The sequence below is a fragment of the Empidonax traillii genome, unplaced genomic scaffold (assembly GCF_003031625.1).
Source record: "Empidonax traillii isolate 1590-97213 ecotype Southwest subspecies unplaced genomic scaffold, ASM303162v1 scaffold498:size1131258, whole genome shotgun sequence".
NCBI classification, from domain to species: Eukaryota; Metazoa; Chordata; class Aves; order Passeriformes; family Tyrannidae; genus Empidonax; species Empidonax traillii.
Genome location: NW_020955691.1, coordinates 547,155 through 562,350, shown reverse-complemented (window position 1 = coordinate 562,350; position 15,196 = coordinate 547,155). Strand labels below are relative to the sequence as shown.

General features: G+C 38.4%; 1 protein-coding gene across 3 annotated transcripts in view; it reads left to right on the top strand.

Moving 5' to 3' along the window:
* The window catches only part of RTKN2 (rhotekin 2), a 36,127-nt gene that overhangs the window by 16,484 nt on the left and 4,447 nt on the right, over positions 1-15,196 (top strand). For all 3 annotated transcript variants that reach the window (XM_027896451.1, XM_027896450.1, XM_027896449.1), the window contains 5 exons: positions 2,544-2,638; positions 4,140-4,246; positions 5,247-5,378; positions 11,490-11,655; positions 13,596-13,703. In XM_027896451.1, coding sequence (XP_027752252.1) covers positions 2,544-2,638; positions 4,140-4,246; positions 5,247-5,378; positions 11,490-11,655; positions 13,596-13,703 — 608 coding nt within the window. The remainder of the gene's footprint in view (positions 1-2,543; positions 2,639-4,139; positions 4,247-5,246; positions 5,379-11,489; positions 11,656-13,595; positions 13,704-15,196) is intronic.

Sequence of the window (15,196 nt, the reverse complement as noted above, 5' to 3'; positions counted from 1 at the left end):
TTAGAGAGTCTCCCTGAAGTGCAATGTTTATTCACTTGCAGAACTGGCATCACAGGCCCTTGTTGTTGGGTTTGATGAGTTGTGCTATATTTGAATTGGCAAATCCCTGGTGATATTTTGCAGGAAGTACATAGTCCAGTCTAGTGGCCTCACTTTTATGGTTGGGTTCTCGTTAATACCCAAAGGTTATATTTGATTTTACTTTCTATTATTTAAGATCTGATTGAAAAGTGAGCATATTGGATTTCCTTTTTTCTTTGACTCCCAAGCCTTCCACTCAACCTATATGAGTGAGTGAACTAAGACTGGGATTTCTGATATTGGGTTTAATATTCAGGAACAGATTCTGGAATTGGAAATACATTAATTAACATGCATTTATAGAAAGGGTGGTATAGTTACACCTTCCCACACCAGCGTCTGTGTGGCAAATTCAGTACCTCTGTCTCTTGATCAGTAAACAAATTTAGCGACAAGCCTTTGCCACAGGCATGTTGTGGAGATGAGCTGACTTTCTTTTTCAAATGAAGTTATTACATGGAAAAATACTATAGATATGCAAAGTACTGAATGAGATGCAGCAGGCAGATTACTTTTTGTTACACAAAGAAACTGCCATTTAAGGCAGTTAGCTAATTCTGTGAAACGCAGAGGAAAAATGTGGTCAACAATCCTGATTAGCCAGTTAAATCTGAAAAATACTTGTAGATAAAACTTTTTTAAATTATATTGCAGCTGCCTGAAAGGAATGACTTGTATTTTAGAATGAAAATGTTACTGTGAAGCATATTTTAAAAGTGAAGTAGCTATTTATTTTGGCAAGGTTGTTGTTGTAATTAGTCATGCTTTAGAAAAAAAAGCAACTTTAAAATCAGCACAGCAGTTTTATCTGTGAGAAGAAACTGAACTTTTTAGTACAGTTTAGACAGAATGGTAATGCATTGCTCAACTGCACGGCCAAACATAATCAGTGGAGAATCTTTTGTTAGGGAACAGTCAAGCAGGGAATATATACAAATGCTGATGAGTTTTTGTTCAGATTGCCCTCTTGAAATGCTTCACAGCAGTGGTTTTTCACCCAGAACGTTATAATGCATTTAATTTTTTCTTCATTCCCTAGAGACAGATGTGTATCAGACCTCCCTGCTAACAAACTTGCTCCTTTTCCTCCTCCTCTTTCATTAGGGGTAGGGGTAGGCAGACATCTGCCTTGTTCATCAGCAGAGGCAAAGATTTTAAAACTGTATGTTCCCATTGTGCCATTAGGAAAAACAAGATTTGAAAAATATTATGATAGAATATTATGATAGAAAACTATTTTTCAGTGATTTGGTTCAATAGTGACTTCTGACCTTGTACACCACTAGTCTTTCTTATGCTCTACTGAAGATATTTTAAGGATCTTGTGCTAGATCCTGTTAGGGAGAGTAGTTAGTGATTTTTGAGGGGTTTGTTTTCCTGTGAAATTTGTTCAAACTGCCATTAGCCAAGTGAAATTCCTACTGCATTGCTGGACTGTAAATCTGTTACTTGGTCTGATGAGTATTTTAGGGAAAAGGTTAAACGTACCAAATTTATGCCAGTTTATTCCAAGAATTCCATTCCACATGCACTGTGCTGGATTGTAAGAGTGATTGTTTTTTTTATTTCTTTCCCTCCTCCCCCCAGGCAAAACACAAAACAAAGAGAAAACATTCTGAAACCTGTAAGCACAATAAGGGAAAAAAAACTTTATGCTACAAAACTGACTGTAGGATTTCTGCAGAGATTTCTGCATGGAAAGAATCCATCTATTAAATGCTATTAAAAATACACTTATCAACAGCTCTTTCATAAAAAGTGTAGTCTGCACAGGCAAAGTAAAGGAGCAGAGTAACATGGAGAAGCAGTATAATGCCTTTTAATTTTTAACCTGTATTTTCAGATAAAGTTTATGTCATCAGTTGTTCTATTAACTGCAAGAATTTTTGAACCTATTACCTAGTCTAATTGCTTTAGGCCTAGCAATAAGAGCTGAAAAGCTATTAAAAGTTACTTGATGTCTGACTAGAGGAGGGGAGGTGCTTTGAGCATCCTCAGGGTGCAGAGGGCTTGGATAGCACAGCCTTTATGCCTGGGTTTGGCAGCTGCTGGGTCCCCAGGAAGCACGAGCCCAGCTCAGAGGCACTGGCCACATGGGAATTCTGCTGTCCAGGAGACAATGGAAGGAGCCACTTGATGGGGCCTCTTGGCACTTGTCTGGAAGTTGTAGGGTGGGAGGGAACTGGAGGTACACACAGCACAGAGGCAGGAGATAAGGATACATCAAGGAGATAAATGGATTGTGGGACAGTGTTTGTTTACAAATAAAACCAGAGACACGAGGGTTGGGTGGGAAAAGGTTGGGGGGTGGCAATCTGCGGTCACTGAGAGATGCTGCCTTGCACCTTGGAGTTCCCTTGTACCCAAATATGATATCTCAGGCCTGTCTAGACTCTCATTAATTACTGCCTGAGCAACATGAAGCAGAAATGTCTTAAACGTGCCTTTTCTTTCACATTTAGTGGAGCAAAGTACAGTTTGTTGGCATATACCACTTTGGGGCTGGAGAGTGCCGAGGACAATTTCAGGACCCACAACCTTACCATTACAGGAAATGGTAAGTACATATGGTACCAATTTAAGGAAATGAAAAACCAGTAACATTTTGCATTAAGCTCTTGTAAACTAAAGAGCTTAAAGAGATTATTTTTCTTGATACTTAATATAGAACAACTTTAATAAAATATTTAACGGCTCTAAACCAGGCATCTGTACACAGCTGAATAAACTACAAGTTGAGTAAAATTTCAAGTCCAGATGAAAATTTAATTCTTTTGGGAGTTTCTTCTGTCACTTGCATCTCAGTCTTACGTGAGTTGTAGCTATATACAAATTATTTCATCATCCTCACAACTAAGGAAGGGTATCAGAACGAAGAACAGCTTTTTTCCTCTGTACTCAGAAGGAGAGAAGGAAAATAGCTCCAGTTCAGCAACACTGGTTGAGGCCCAGATTTAACGCAGGACTTAGGCTGTACTTGAGCTCTGGGGCAGCACAAGTTGGGAGATGCTGACACTAGAGGGACTATGATTATGGTGCAACTGATGGTGGTGTTTTAAGTTACAGTTTTTGGTACTTTCTCCCTTGTTTTCTGCAAGGACAGACCCTCCCGTAATCCACCCTCTAACTGTTAGCTTAAGGCATGGGACTTTCACTGTTGCTTCGGGGAACTTTCTTTTACTTGGGTAAACTTGACCTCAGAGGGAATTTCCCACTTTACATTTCAGTAATTCTGAATACGTGCAGATTTGAAGATTTATGGGGCATTTGTTTCTTGAAAGGTTGGATGAATAATTCTGCGTGTCTTTGATACTTGTAAGCATTTCTTTATTGGTACTTTGTACTGTCTCTTCTTCAAGTTCCTTTTTCTGTCATTAGTTTACATAATTTAGTCTGGTGAGAAAGGACATACCTGGATATTTTGGTTCATTACAAGCATTTTCAAACCATGACCAGAGACAGAGTTGCATTAATGGAACATTGCATTACCTACTTCTATTTACAGAGAGAGAGCCTATGACATAGTGGAGAGAAGCAGAGCAAGGAGGGATATTCCAATTCACTAGAAACTGCTTGGAATCCTAAATGCTCTTCTAGTGCTAAAGACAGAACTAGATACAAATTCTAAGCCGTAACAATCTGAAGCAAAGTGCTCAAGTGTAAATGTAGCTGTGGGCCACAATGGGACATGCTCTGGCATCCTACCAGATGAGAGGGCCAGGGTACTTATCTTTCAAAATGTTTCTAGCTGTGAAATGAGATTTAGAGCTATATTTTATGTAACAACAACTTGTTCTTGAAGAACAATATTCCCATTTTTACTTGAAGTTTGTTTGGAATTTATTTTTTTTTTAATTAAAAAATCTTACTGAGGACTAAACATCAGTTTTAGTCGAATACTACAGGATGAAATCTCTTCCTTAAAATATGAGAAAATGCTTATTTAGATAAATAATCTTAATGTAAAAATGGATGTAGCAAGCTAAACTATATATTTAGGGCCAGAATTCAGAACTTAGTGTTTGCCTGTCTTTTTCCTGTGTTTCTTTTCCCCCCAGAGGAATCCTCTTTTTGGCTCCCCCTGTATGGAAACATGTGTTGCCGTTTAGTTGCTCAGCCCTCCTGCATGACTAGGGATATGATGGCAGGATTTCTAAATCAGCAGGTAAGATGACCTTGCTTGTGTTTACATCCTCTTCTGTTAATAGCTGTCACTGAGAGTCGATTGTTAAAACATTTGCTTTTACCTGGAGTGGTTTATTGAGAACTGTTGTTTTCCACCCATTCTACCTAGAGCAAGAAAACTCTCACAGCTGTTTTCACAAACAGTGCCTTCAGTGGCTCAGCATGGAGAAGTAAATGTTTCTTTGGTGTGCTTATCAATAAAATGATTTAGGCTGTTAGGCAAAGATCAAGTATAATTGTTGTTTCAGAAATGGTTTAGGCTGGTACTTGATGGCAGCAGTTCTAATCATCCTGCAGCTCTCAGCCTTGTGCACACCTCTCTGCTGGCACAAGAGTTCATATCACAGCATGGTGAGTCGGGCTGGGGAACTGAGCCGTATTTAAACTCGTCCCTTCAGAAATGATTCATGTGAACTCACTTTACGTCTCTCTTTTGGTTCGTTGCACAACCAGGCATACGAGAAGGTGATAGCGGAGGGCCAGAGGGTCTGGATCATTATCAGGAGTGCTGAGTTACAGGCTTTAAACTGGTTTTGAAACTGTAATGCATTTGTGAAAGCTATTCAGAAAATTCATTTGAAAAAGTGGAAATTCTAGACTAATGTCTTTGCTTAATGTTTGTTGAATGTGAAATACTCTTTTTATTTCTCTTATTGTGCAATTATTGTAGCTAATAAAGGTGGTTTCTTTCTTACAATGGACACCAGGTCTAGATTTCTTTCTGTGTGAACCAGCAGACTCTGTACTGTTAGTGTCACATGGCAGTAAATCTCCAAAAACTGTAAAACACCAGAAGACATTTAAAGTACTGCTAACATTTCACAAATCAGTGACTGAAGTGTTCTGCAACAGAGAGTCTTTGTTTCAGGAACTAATTTGGTCTGGCTAAATCTTGATCATCAGGTCTGATATGTGTATACCTTGTAATATGGTCTTGTTTTGTGTTTGTTTGACAATTTCTGATGACTCTTTCCCTTCAGCAAACGGTAGGAGATCTAACAAGCTGGCGGAGGCTGTATTGCGTACTAAGAGGTGGCAAACTCTTTTGTTATTACTCACCAGAAGAAATTGAGGCCAAGCTGGAGCCAGCATTGACAGTTTCCATCAACAAGGTAAAATTTGTTGTATGGAATTTTTTTTTTTTTCTTATTTTGGTGGAGGTTCTTTTTGGTTTAAGATGTTGTGGTGGTTTTAATCTAGGCCTTCCCTGGTTACCAGTTTGTAACCAAGGAAGTGGCAGTGTTCCCAGTATTCCATACGATTTTTATGTAAACCGTGGTATAAATAAGATCTTATAAGATCTCTTCCGCCGAAGTTTGGGAACAGTGGGTCCCTGCGTTGGTCTCGCTTATCTAAGGCTGAGGCCTGCAGCATCCACTGACTGGCCATGTAGAGACTTGGGGAGTGCTGGCCATGTGTGTGTCAATCCTGTTTCTTTCTAAGAGACGTGGTGAGATTTGTTTTACTAGTTATTTTACTAGTTCTCGGGTTTGATTGCACATATCTACTCAGTGTCCCTTTTTGTTTCCTTTTGTCCCCTTTTTCCCCTTTCCCTATCCCTTTGGGGGGTGTTTGGATTCCCGTTTGCTGCGTACATAGCATCTTAACTGTAATATACATAAAATATATTTTTTATATAACTAGCTTGATTTTCGAGTTCTTCAATTTGCATAGTTTTTTTCCTTTGCCCTGGGGGAAGTAGAAAGGGGGGAAAAGAGGAGCTACTACTGAAAGGTTGGGCATTTGGCAGGGAGCCAAGTCCGAACCATCACAGATGTACATACAGTCGTTTGGGCTCTAGGTTGCTCGTATGCAGAATGCTTTATAGGTAGCACGTGGGTGGAATGTGCTTCAGTGAAATTTGCAGTTGCTGAATTTTTTATCAGGGACGATACATTTCTTAGCTGTGGATGTAAGTTCATTCCATTGCTTTAGACTGGTTAGCATAGAGGCAAAAAGGAGGATGTTTTTCTTTAGGAAAAGTAATAACTTCTTATATGACAGTTCCGTAAGACAACCCTGCTTGCAGTCCCCTAGCAATGCTCTGGTAGACTTTTGTCCTCAGCAAGCTGGAATTTTAACAAAAGCTTTTCTGTTATGGTGTGTTATTTGGCCACAGTCTTAATTAGAAGGAGAGCTGGAAAATTGTTCAAAATATTTTAGTGCCTTAAAATAAGCTGCTTTTCTTAATACTGGTTTTGTTCCAGGGCACAATAACTTTGGAGGTTCTGCTCTTCAGGATGACATTATTGCTGTTTTTATAAACTCTGGAAAGGCTGAGTTTAAAACTTAACTTCACGTTTTAACACTTTAACTTTTAAGTGTTACTTAGTACTTGGCTAAAGAAGCAGAAAGTATTTAATTTGAAGAAATATTTAAATGTTCAATTTAGGAACGTTATTGGAAGGACCTTCTAGAATGGTGAGCATTAGAGGGAACAGATGCTCTCAAAAACTGGTTCTAGTGCAGTCATCAAGGGTTAATTTCCCATAAGGACGGGCAGAGGAATTTAATGTTGTTTGCAATCGACATAGCTGGGTTCACCTTACATAACTAAGCAGACACGTTTGGAAACTGTGTTAAGCACAGGTCGATCTGGATTCCGCTGCCGTGCTGCTGTGAGCGCTGGTGCCAGCACTAATTCCGAGGGAAGCATTCCTGCCGTCCAGCCACTTGTTCAGCTGCTGTGCTGCTCCATGCCAGGGCAGGCACTGAGGCAGCTGACTGATGAATTGGACAAGGGAACTGATGTGGGTTAAAGTTAGTTCATTTGGGGGGCACGAGGAGCCTTGGCTTTGGCTGTGGTTCCCTTTAATAAGTTCTCTTACCCAGTTCACTACATGGCTACACAAATGCTGGTGTGGAACAAGGAAGGGGCTCAGCTGTGATTGGGAACACGTAGGGACGTGGAGTAATAAAGGGCTGCTTCTTACAACAGCAATATCAGCTTTTGGTGGCTTTAATGTGTCTGGAGAGGCTGGCTGCATTCTCACCCAGAGCGAGACTGGTATATGACCCAAATGTTTAAATGGGGTATAACAAGGTGACCTGTTTGTGTTAGGACTTATTTTTTAACAAGCTGAGATTTAAATTGATTCCTTAAATGAAAAGACCTTTTTTCTAGTGCTGTATCTTATAACAGAGTTGGTTTTTCTTCCAACTGTTCATACATTTAGGTAAAATAAATATTTAGATTGTGATATCTATTTAAGCAGGTTTACTTGCTTACCTCTTCAGTCACTTCTAATTGCATTAGTCAGCCTCTGCCAAAATTCTGTTTTCCAGCTGTTCACAATATCAGTTAATAAATGGCAAACTAGAGTAAATTATAGAATGACTAAATCCATGTTCCAAATTGTGACAGGAATATTTTTTAAAATTATCTATCAGACTGTCTCATATTTTTCCTTGGAGGTCTCTGTTTGACTCTATATCCTAGTTTTGCTATTCCTTTTAAAATAACCATATCTGCTAAGATATTTTGCTCCTCCAAGCTACCAATACACTTAGAACCTAAAATCCACCTTAATAAGCCTTTTCTGAGAGACTATCGTTTGCAGAGTATCCTTAAAGCTAACATGTAGAAGGTACATAAATCATGCATCTTATACCATTTTACAAGTGTCAGGCTGCTATTCACTGTCTGTGAATCTTTCTGCAATTTAAATTAAAACTAGAAAAAAAGACATCGCAATTGAAAACGTATTTGGATACTTTACTACTTAAACAGTTTCTCTTGAAAATAACTTAATGCCTGCAGGTATTTTTTGATTCCTTTGTTATGAAATTTCTCTTATGGATTAAATGAAAGCAGACTAATCATAAGGGCTTGTCTGCTTCATGTTGTTATAGAAACAGCAATTTCAAAATGAAAGTTGAGATTGAACACCAACTGTAGACGTTCTAACTAAAATCTCTTCTGGTTGCATATGTGGCATTTTCATTTGTAATGTGAAGCTGATCCTTTACATGTAATTGAAAGATACTTTCTGAAAAGTAATGAAATCATCTGGATTTATGAGAAACTCTCTGGAAAATATTCACACTGATAGCCTTATTTCCCATTCCCTTTGAATGGAGACTTGAAGAAACCATTAAGACCAGCAAAGTCATTACTTCAACTTCAGATGACTTCACTGCTGCTGCTGTTGAGCAAGAATGGTTCTGCAGTTCCTATTATGCAAGTGCTACTGTTATTGTTCCAGCTAAATGTGATTATAACATATTACATTGCACAACTAAGTAGGAAAAGAAAAATTGTGTTTTCTGTAGCAAAGAAAATTTACTGGAATCCAATTTGAAGAAATATTCCTTATGGGCCAGTTCCTGATTTTTTTCAAATTTTCTTTAGTTTGAAATGAAAAATAAAGGGCCTTCCCTACACCTGATAGCTTAGCAAACTGGTACATGTGCCAGCAGTTCACATAGTTGCTCAGTGTTTAGAATACATAATCTATTGTGTTCTGTTCATAAATTGAGTGAATTTGGTCTTGTGCATTAATGTGTTTGAAAGACATAATTTTAAATTTAACAATAGTTCCCTACTTGCCCCAAACAAATAGAAAATATGAACATTACAGCAGGAACCAATGCATGCACAGGTTATACTTGGTTTCCATTGTTGTACTGTTATTTCTTGGCTGTTTTTTTTTCTTTTTTTTTGTACTAAAAACGTGAAGGAATTTTGTTAGATGTGATTTGATTTGTTTAATCTTAAAATAGACACACAGAACTGGGTCTTAGGTTATTCAATATTTTTCTCAAGAACTGTAATTTGTTTTGATGTCCTCAAATGGTCTTTATAACCAGTGCTTCTTACTGTGTCAGGACTGGCTTAACAGGAAAGTGTTACTCCTCAGCAATAAAAAAGTTTTCTCTCTGTCTCTGCTTGTTTTTGTTTTCTTTGTAGCTTAAAATATGAGTTTTTCAGAGAGGTATTATCAGGCAAAGAGATTTTTTTTTTATTTGGGGGGAAAAGTATAAAGGAAAGTTCTTATTTACAAAAACCATATTTCCCCTTTAAGTCTTTCCTCATGTTCACAGGAATAATCTTTTTCATATAGAACATAAAACTGGCTTCAGCTTTCCCAGAAGAGTCACTTGAGTTCAAGATTCAGCTGTTTTTCCTGTTCTGATCCACTGATTCTTCTGGTCTTTACAATTGCTATAGCAGAGTTGGTTCAGTTGTCTTATAAGACTGGGAGAGATTGATCATTATTAGAACATAGTAACTTAAAACACGTTTTGTTGTTGTTTAGGGGTGGGGTGGGTGTTTTTGTTTGTTTGTTTGTTTAATAGCTTGTGGTTGTTTTTTGCGGTGGGGTTGTTATTAAGTGGAACTGGGCATGTAGTGTAATTCACCCAAGCTTGGTAAATTCATCAGCCCATTACTGTAATGGCATCTTGTATCACTCCTGAAATATTCAAGCATCAGATATAGATTGTTGCTTGAGGATTTATCTCCTTTGAATAATACCACAGTTGAGGGATAAAACCTGCAGCAAACATCATTAAATAAACTTGTGTGTGTGGTATGCTTGAAGTTCTTACCTGTCAAATGTTAATCTATTTGATTTCATTTTTTTGCTGGTATCTATGGTTACCTGAGTTAATGGGATATAGAGCACTTATGGATGAATTACTTCATCTCCTATTTTTAGACAGAAGAATTTAAATGAGCATATCCATCAGATACGCTACAAGCAGCTGTTGGTATTTCAAATGGTTACTTCAGTAATGCATTTAAAATCTGGGGAATGTTCTGTAGAATAATTTTTGTTTTTCTGAGTATCGGAACTAGGCTTATCCCCATGGGATCCCATGCGTAAACTTAATTTCTGTAGGTATATGTTTAACATCTTTAGCAGATGTTTGACATCTGGTTGAGTTGTGTAAAAGGGAGCTGGCTGTTCTGCCCCCACTGTATTTTTAGGAATGCCCCGAAGCCACCTTTTTGGTCAAAATCATGTCCATCCAGACAGGAGATGTTCGAACACAACTGTGGCCGTGGTTGTTGGCTTCCTCCAAATCCTGGGGCCCTCTCCATGCCAGGGATAGCCTTGTGTGGCAGGAGGGCACTGCATGGTCTTAGTGTGCATTAGGTGTCCTCGTGTCCTGCCAGGCTCCAGGCAGGAGTGCCCTGGCACCAAAACTCATTTCATTGCTGTCCTGGGTGTGCCAAAACTCCTCTGAAGAGCTGTGTTGTAATGGGCCATTGCTTGCTCAGTCAGGCTGAATTGTATGTGCAAAGATATTCCCAGTTTTTCTGCTTTGCTTTTGTAATTAAAGTTTGCTTCTCATGTTTGTGATGAGCAGCAATGTTGAAAAGTTATGTTCTGGAATTTTTTTAGTTCTGTTTTTTATCAGACTTTTTCTAAAGTCTTTCAGCATTTTACACCAAAAAAAAAAAAATCACTCAGTTGGGGATAAGTGCCTTTTTTAAAAAATTGTAGTAATGCCATAACAAAGAAACTGGATACTCTGAAAATACCACTGGATCTAGTCTGGATGGTAAAAATCAATTGAACTGCGTCCCTGAACAGAATGGAAAACCTTGGCTGTAACAGTGTTGTGTAATCTGAGAGCCTTTCTAACTCTAGCTGAAGAAATAATTTTTTCTATGTAGCTCTCCCTAATTAAGGTAAAACTCAAATGTCTATTTTGAAATAGACTGAGTAAGTTTCTTTTTAAATTTCCTGTCACTGTTCTTTTAGCCCTGGATGTTCTAATTCACTAAGATGAACATAAAATGGATACAAGTTTAGAAATGGGTAAACAGTATCCCACAGATATGCAGTAGGAGACCTAAGAAGTAGCTGTAACAACGTGGTTGTCCATCTGAATCATCTGGAGAAAAGGAGCTGCTTGCTGTTATTTTAGATTATTTGCTAAACTGCTGTGGAGAAAAGGGAGCGGTGTGAGATGAGCTTGTGAAGACAGAGGGAGGGGGAACACAGAATGGACGTCCTGTAATTCAGAACTAAACTGCAACAACTGCACTCCATTCCATTATGTTTCACATATTTTGTGCCATTTGAATAGTTTTATGAGAAAACATTTTTATAATCAGTTCCTGACATTAGTTCATTTTTATATTTTAATTGGAAATTAATCTGGATTAGGTACAAAGCCAAATGATACCTTCCTTACGCTGTCATTGGCCATAAGGTGATGCCAGCGTGGAGCTGAAGCAATAACTCATTACCACAGTTTGTCGTTCCTAGGAAACCAGAATTCGAGCTGTGGAAAAGGACTCCAGGAGGAGAACTAATAACTTCTCTGTTATCAACCCCGTGTCTGGAGAGGCTGTGACGCAACGCTTTGCTACTGACAGTAGGGATGAACTTCACAAGTGGATGGAGGCTTTCTGGCAGCACTTTTATGATCTGAGTAAGTAAGCAGGCAGTGCTGGCAGCGTGCCCTCCGAGTGGGGCGTTATGTAACATCAAAGGGATCTTTGAGCAATTGGAATTGGAATTGCCTCATAAGCCTTTGTTTGCCACGACAAGAAGAAAAATGTTCTCTGGGATAATATTGGGTGGTGGTCTAAGCCATTGGAAGGCAAATATTTGACTAAACCAAAGTCCGTGTGTTCGGTCTGTTTTTTTGCAGGAAACCAGAGGCAGAATATGCTCATCAGTCTCAAAAGGACTTCGTCTCTTTTGCAGTTTTCTAGATAATTTTTTTTAGGGACTGCTGATTTCTCACCATCTCTTCCTTCACTGTGGTGGCAAGAGTCCACCTCTGCCTGGGCATCCTACCAGTGGTGTGTTGGTTTTGTGAGATTCTGCAAGTATGAAACCTTAGTATGGAAGCCTTAGTGGGAAGTGGTGAGGATGCTGGAATCATCTGGGGCCTTGCTAGGATATGGATTCAGCCAGTTCTTTTAACTAGGCCTGTGTTCATGGGATTTCCTAGCTCAGCAGTGTTATGGATGAATTAAATTGCAATTTGTTATAACAGGGATTACTTGGTTCTGTTGGTAATTCAAAGGTTTTGGTACCCCTTGTCACACAGAGATCTGCTCACCAAACCACACTCCAGTTCAGTCATGCAAACACAGGCTGCTTACCTGAGCCTGGCAAAAACTGTACCTGAGGCTTTGTAACAGGTTTTAAATTGTCACTCTGGTGCTTTGGCAAACCTCTGGAACAGCACTGATCTTACATGAGAGAAGAAACTCATTTATTGGTGTGAAACATTATTAAAGAAGTATAGTGTGTTGCTTGTTTAACACCAAATATTCCTTACAAAAACTACACAGATTAATTTGCCTATGTCTTTTTCCTCTGCTTTAGTAGTTCGACTTATAAGAGTTATTGAGAGTAGAGGCTGTCAGTTGTACTGCCACTGACAAGGTAGAGTAGATTCCTGATAGTCATTTTTATCAGGCCAGAAAACAGAACCAGGTCAATTAATGAAATACCAGTCTTTAGTCAGAGACAACACCAATAAAATAAGTGAATTGAGGTTGTGGAAACTCAGTATTGTAGTTATAGTTCTAGTTATTTCTAGCTCTGATTTACAATGAGAAAGGACCCTATCAATTAAAGAAACACACCAAGCAAAAACTAGGGCATCCTCTATAAATTATCTGTAGAGTGGGGTAAAAGAACTACTTCTTATTCATTATAGATAGAATACCCATGGATTTTTTCAGACATTTTCCTTAGATTCAGAAAAAATGGGTCACTTGGCATTTAAATGCCTTTTTTCTTCCCTGGTTCTAAAATTCTCTTAAAATTAATGTGCTCAGAAAACTTAGAATGATTGGTATGAACAAAGTAATTTTACTGTCTTGTTTTCCTTAAGGTCAAAATCTATTAATAGAAAAAGAGGTTTCCTTGTCTGCTAACGGATAAAAGGCAAGTTATCCTCTATTAAAGACAGAATGTTCCTTTGCCATAACGTTGTAACATAGCTGTATAACATCCAGCTTGCAGGATATTGGATTGTCCCTGATAACTTCATGAAGCTTCCTGAACTTTAATTTTTTTTTCTTTTTTTTGTGTGTGTGTGTGTGGTGTTTTCTTTTTTCTGATGGATTTATACTTTGTTTGGAGTTTTACGGGCAAATTATGACCATTACCTTTCATAGTGTAACAATAGTGCTGGGATGCTTAAATTACAGTAACTCATGACCTTTGTGCTAAGAGAATGAGTATAGAGGTGAAAACACAAATGCATCCTAAGCATTCCTGCTAAACAAAAATAAGTATTCACTGTTTGGTATTGCTTTGGAGATAGTTTCCTAACACAACCTAATAACTTCCATTTTTTTCCAAGCTGAAGTGTTTGAGTTCCAGTCATTGTTCTCTTTTCTCTCTCAGGCCAGTGGAAACATTGTTGTGAGGAACTTATGAAAATTGAGATTATGTCACCACGGAAACCACCTTTGTTCTTGACAAAGGAAGCGACCTCCGTCTACCATGATATGAGTAAGTGGGATTTGCCTTTTCAAGTTGCAGGGTAACAGAAACAACATTGTCTGTATTCAGATGGCTTCTGGTGTTGATGTTGAAATACTGAGTTTTTCAAGGACAATTCAGACAATGAAAGAGCAACATAATTGCATACCAAGGAGTTCATATTAAATCTGAATTTGTAATAGCACGAATAATGAATACATTTTTATACCTTGAGCTAAAAATTCTGCAATCTGAACTGTAACTAGAGAGCCCTGAACACACTCAAAAAAGCTGTCACTAGAAATAAACATTCATGGTAAGAGTAGTATAAAGCTCAGGAAATGTAAAGGTGAAATAGTCCAGCCTGCAAACCAATTGCATGAAATTAATCTGCTGATCTTAAAGCTATTTAAAGGCTTACCTAGCATAACTTACCTAATTATTTGGTCTTTGATAATGATACTGAAAAATATGCTTGAAAAACCTGTCTAGAGTGTATTTGAGACTTGTATTTTCTCAGAGCAAAACGGTATGCAGCAGGATTATTTTAATAGTTTCATTACAAAAATAATATTTACAGACCAGAAAAAGTAGGTCACTTTGTTTTAATGGATCCAATGCAGTACTGACTGAGAAACCCTGTACAACTCTAAATGCCTGACTGCTTCCTGCTTGGGATGGGAGCTGTGAAGATGCTCAAAATGCCGTGTGGGTCATTGAGTTACTGTGCATCAGAGCACTGAACAGTCGAGAGAGTCTTATCTAAGCTATGAATACAGGGCAGAAATGCAGTAAATGAACCACATGGAAGTTCTACAAAGGTAACATGGTAGCATAATTCCACTGATAAACCAGTACATCAGTGAGGAGCAGAACACCAACTCTGCTTATTTATAGTATTTGTATTCCCCTGTACTTGGCACTGGCGAGGCCAGGCCTCAAATCTTCTGTTCAGTCTTGAGCCCCTCACTACAGGAAAGACACTGATGGGGCTGGAGCGTGTCCAGAAAAGGGCAGCGGGGCTGGGAAGGGTCTGCAGCACAAGTCTGATGAGGAGCAGCTGAGGGAGCTGGGGGTGTTTAGCCTGGAGAAAAGGAGGCTCAGGAGAGACCTTATTGCTCTCTAGCTTTACAAGAAAGGAGGTTGTAGCCAAGTGATTCTATAAGTAAAACCCTGTGTTTAAACATGTGTTGAAAATCATTAATGTATGGCCTGCAACAGAGAAGACACTGCTGCTGTTTGAGGCTGGTATTACTTCAGTATACATAGAAAACTCCGAAAGAAGAATAAGAAATGGAGCAAGGCAGTCTTAAACCACATAGAAAAAAATTATATGTGTAAAGATGTCCCATTTTCAGCAGGCTGGCAAAACAAGAATATTTAGTCATAAACTTTTTCATGAGTTTTTCATGAAACGAAATTTTCAAAGTACTACACAACAAAATATGTTTAATATCTAATATGTACAGGTTTCCCAGTACATTATTTTTTCTACTTTTACTTGGAAAGAAATATCAGTGCCC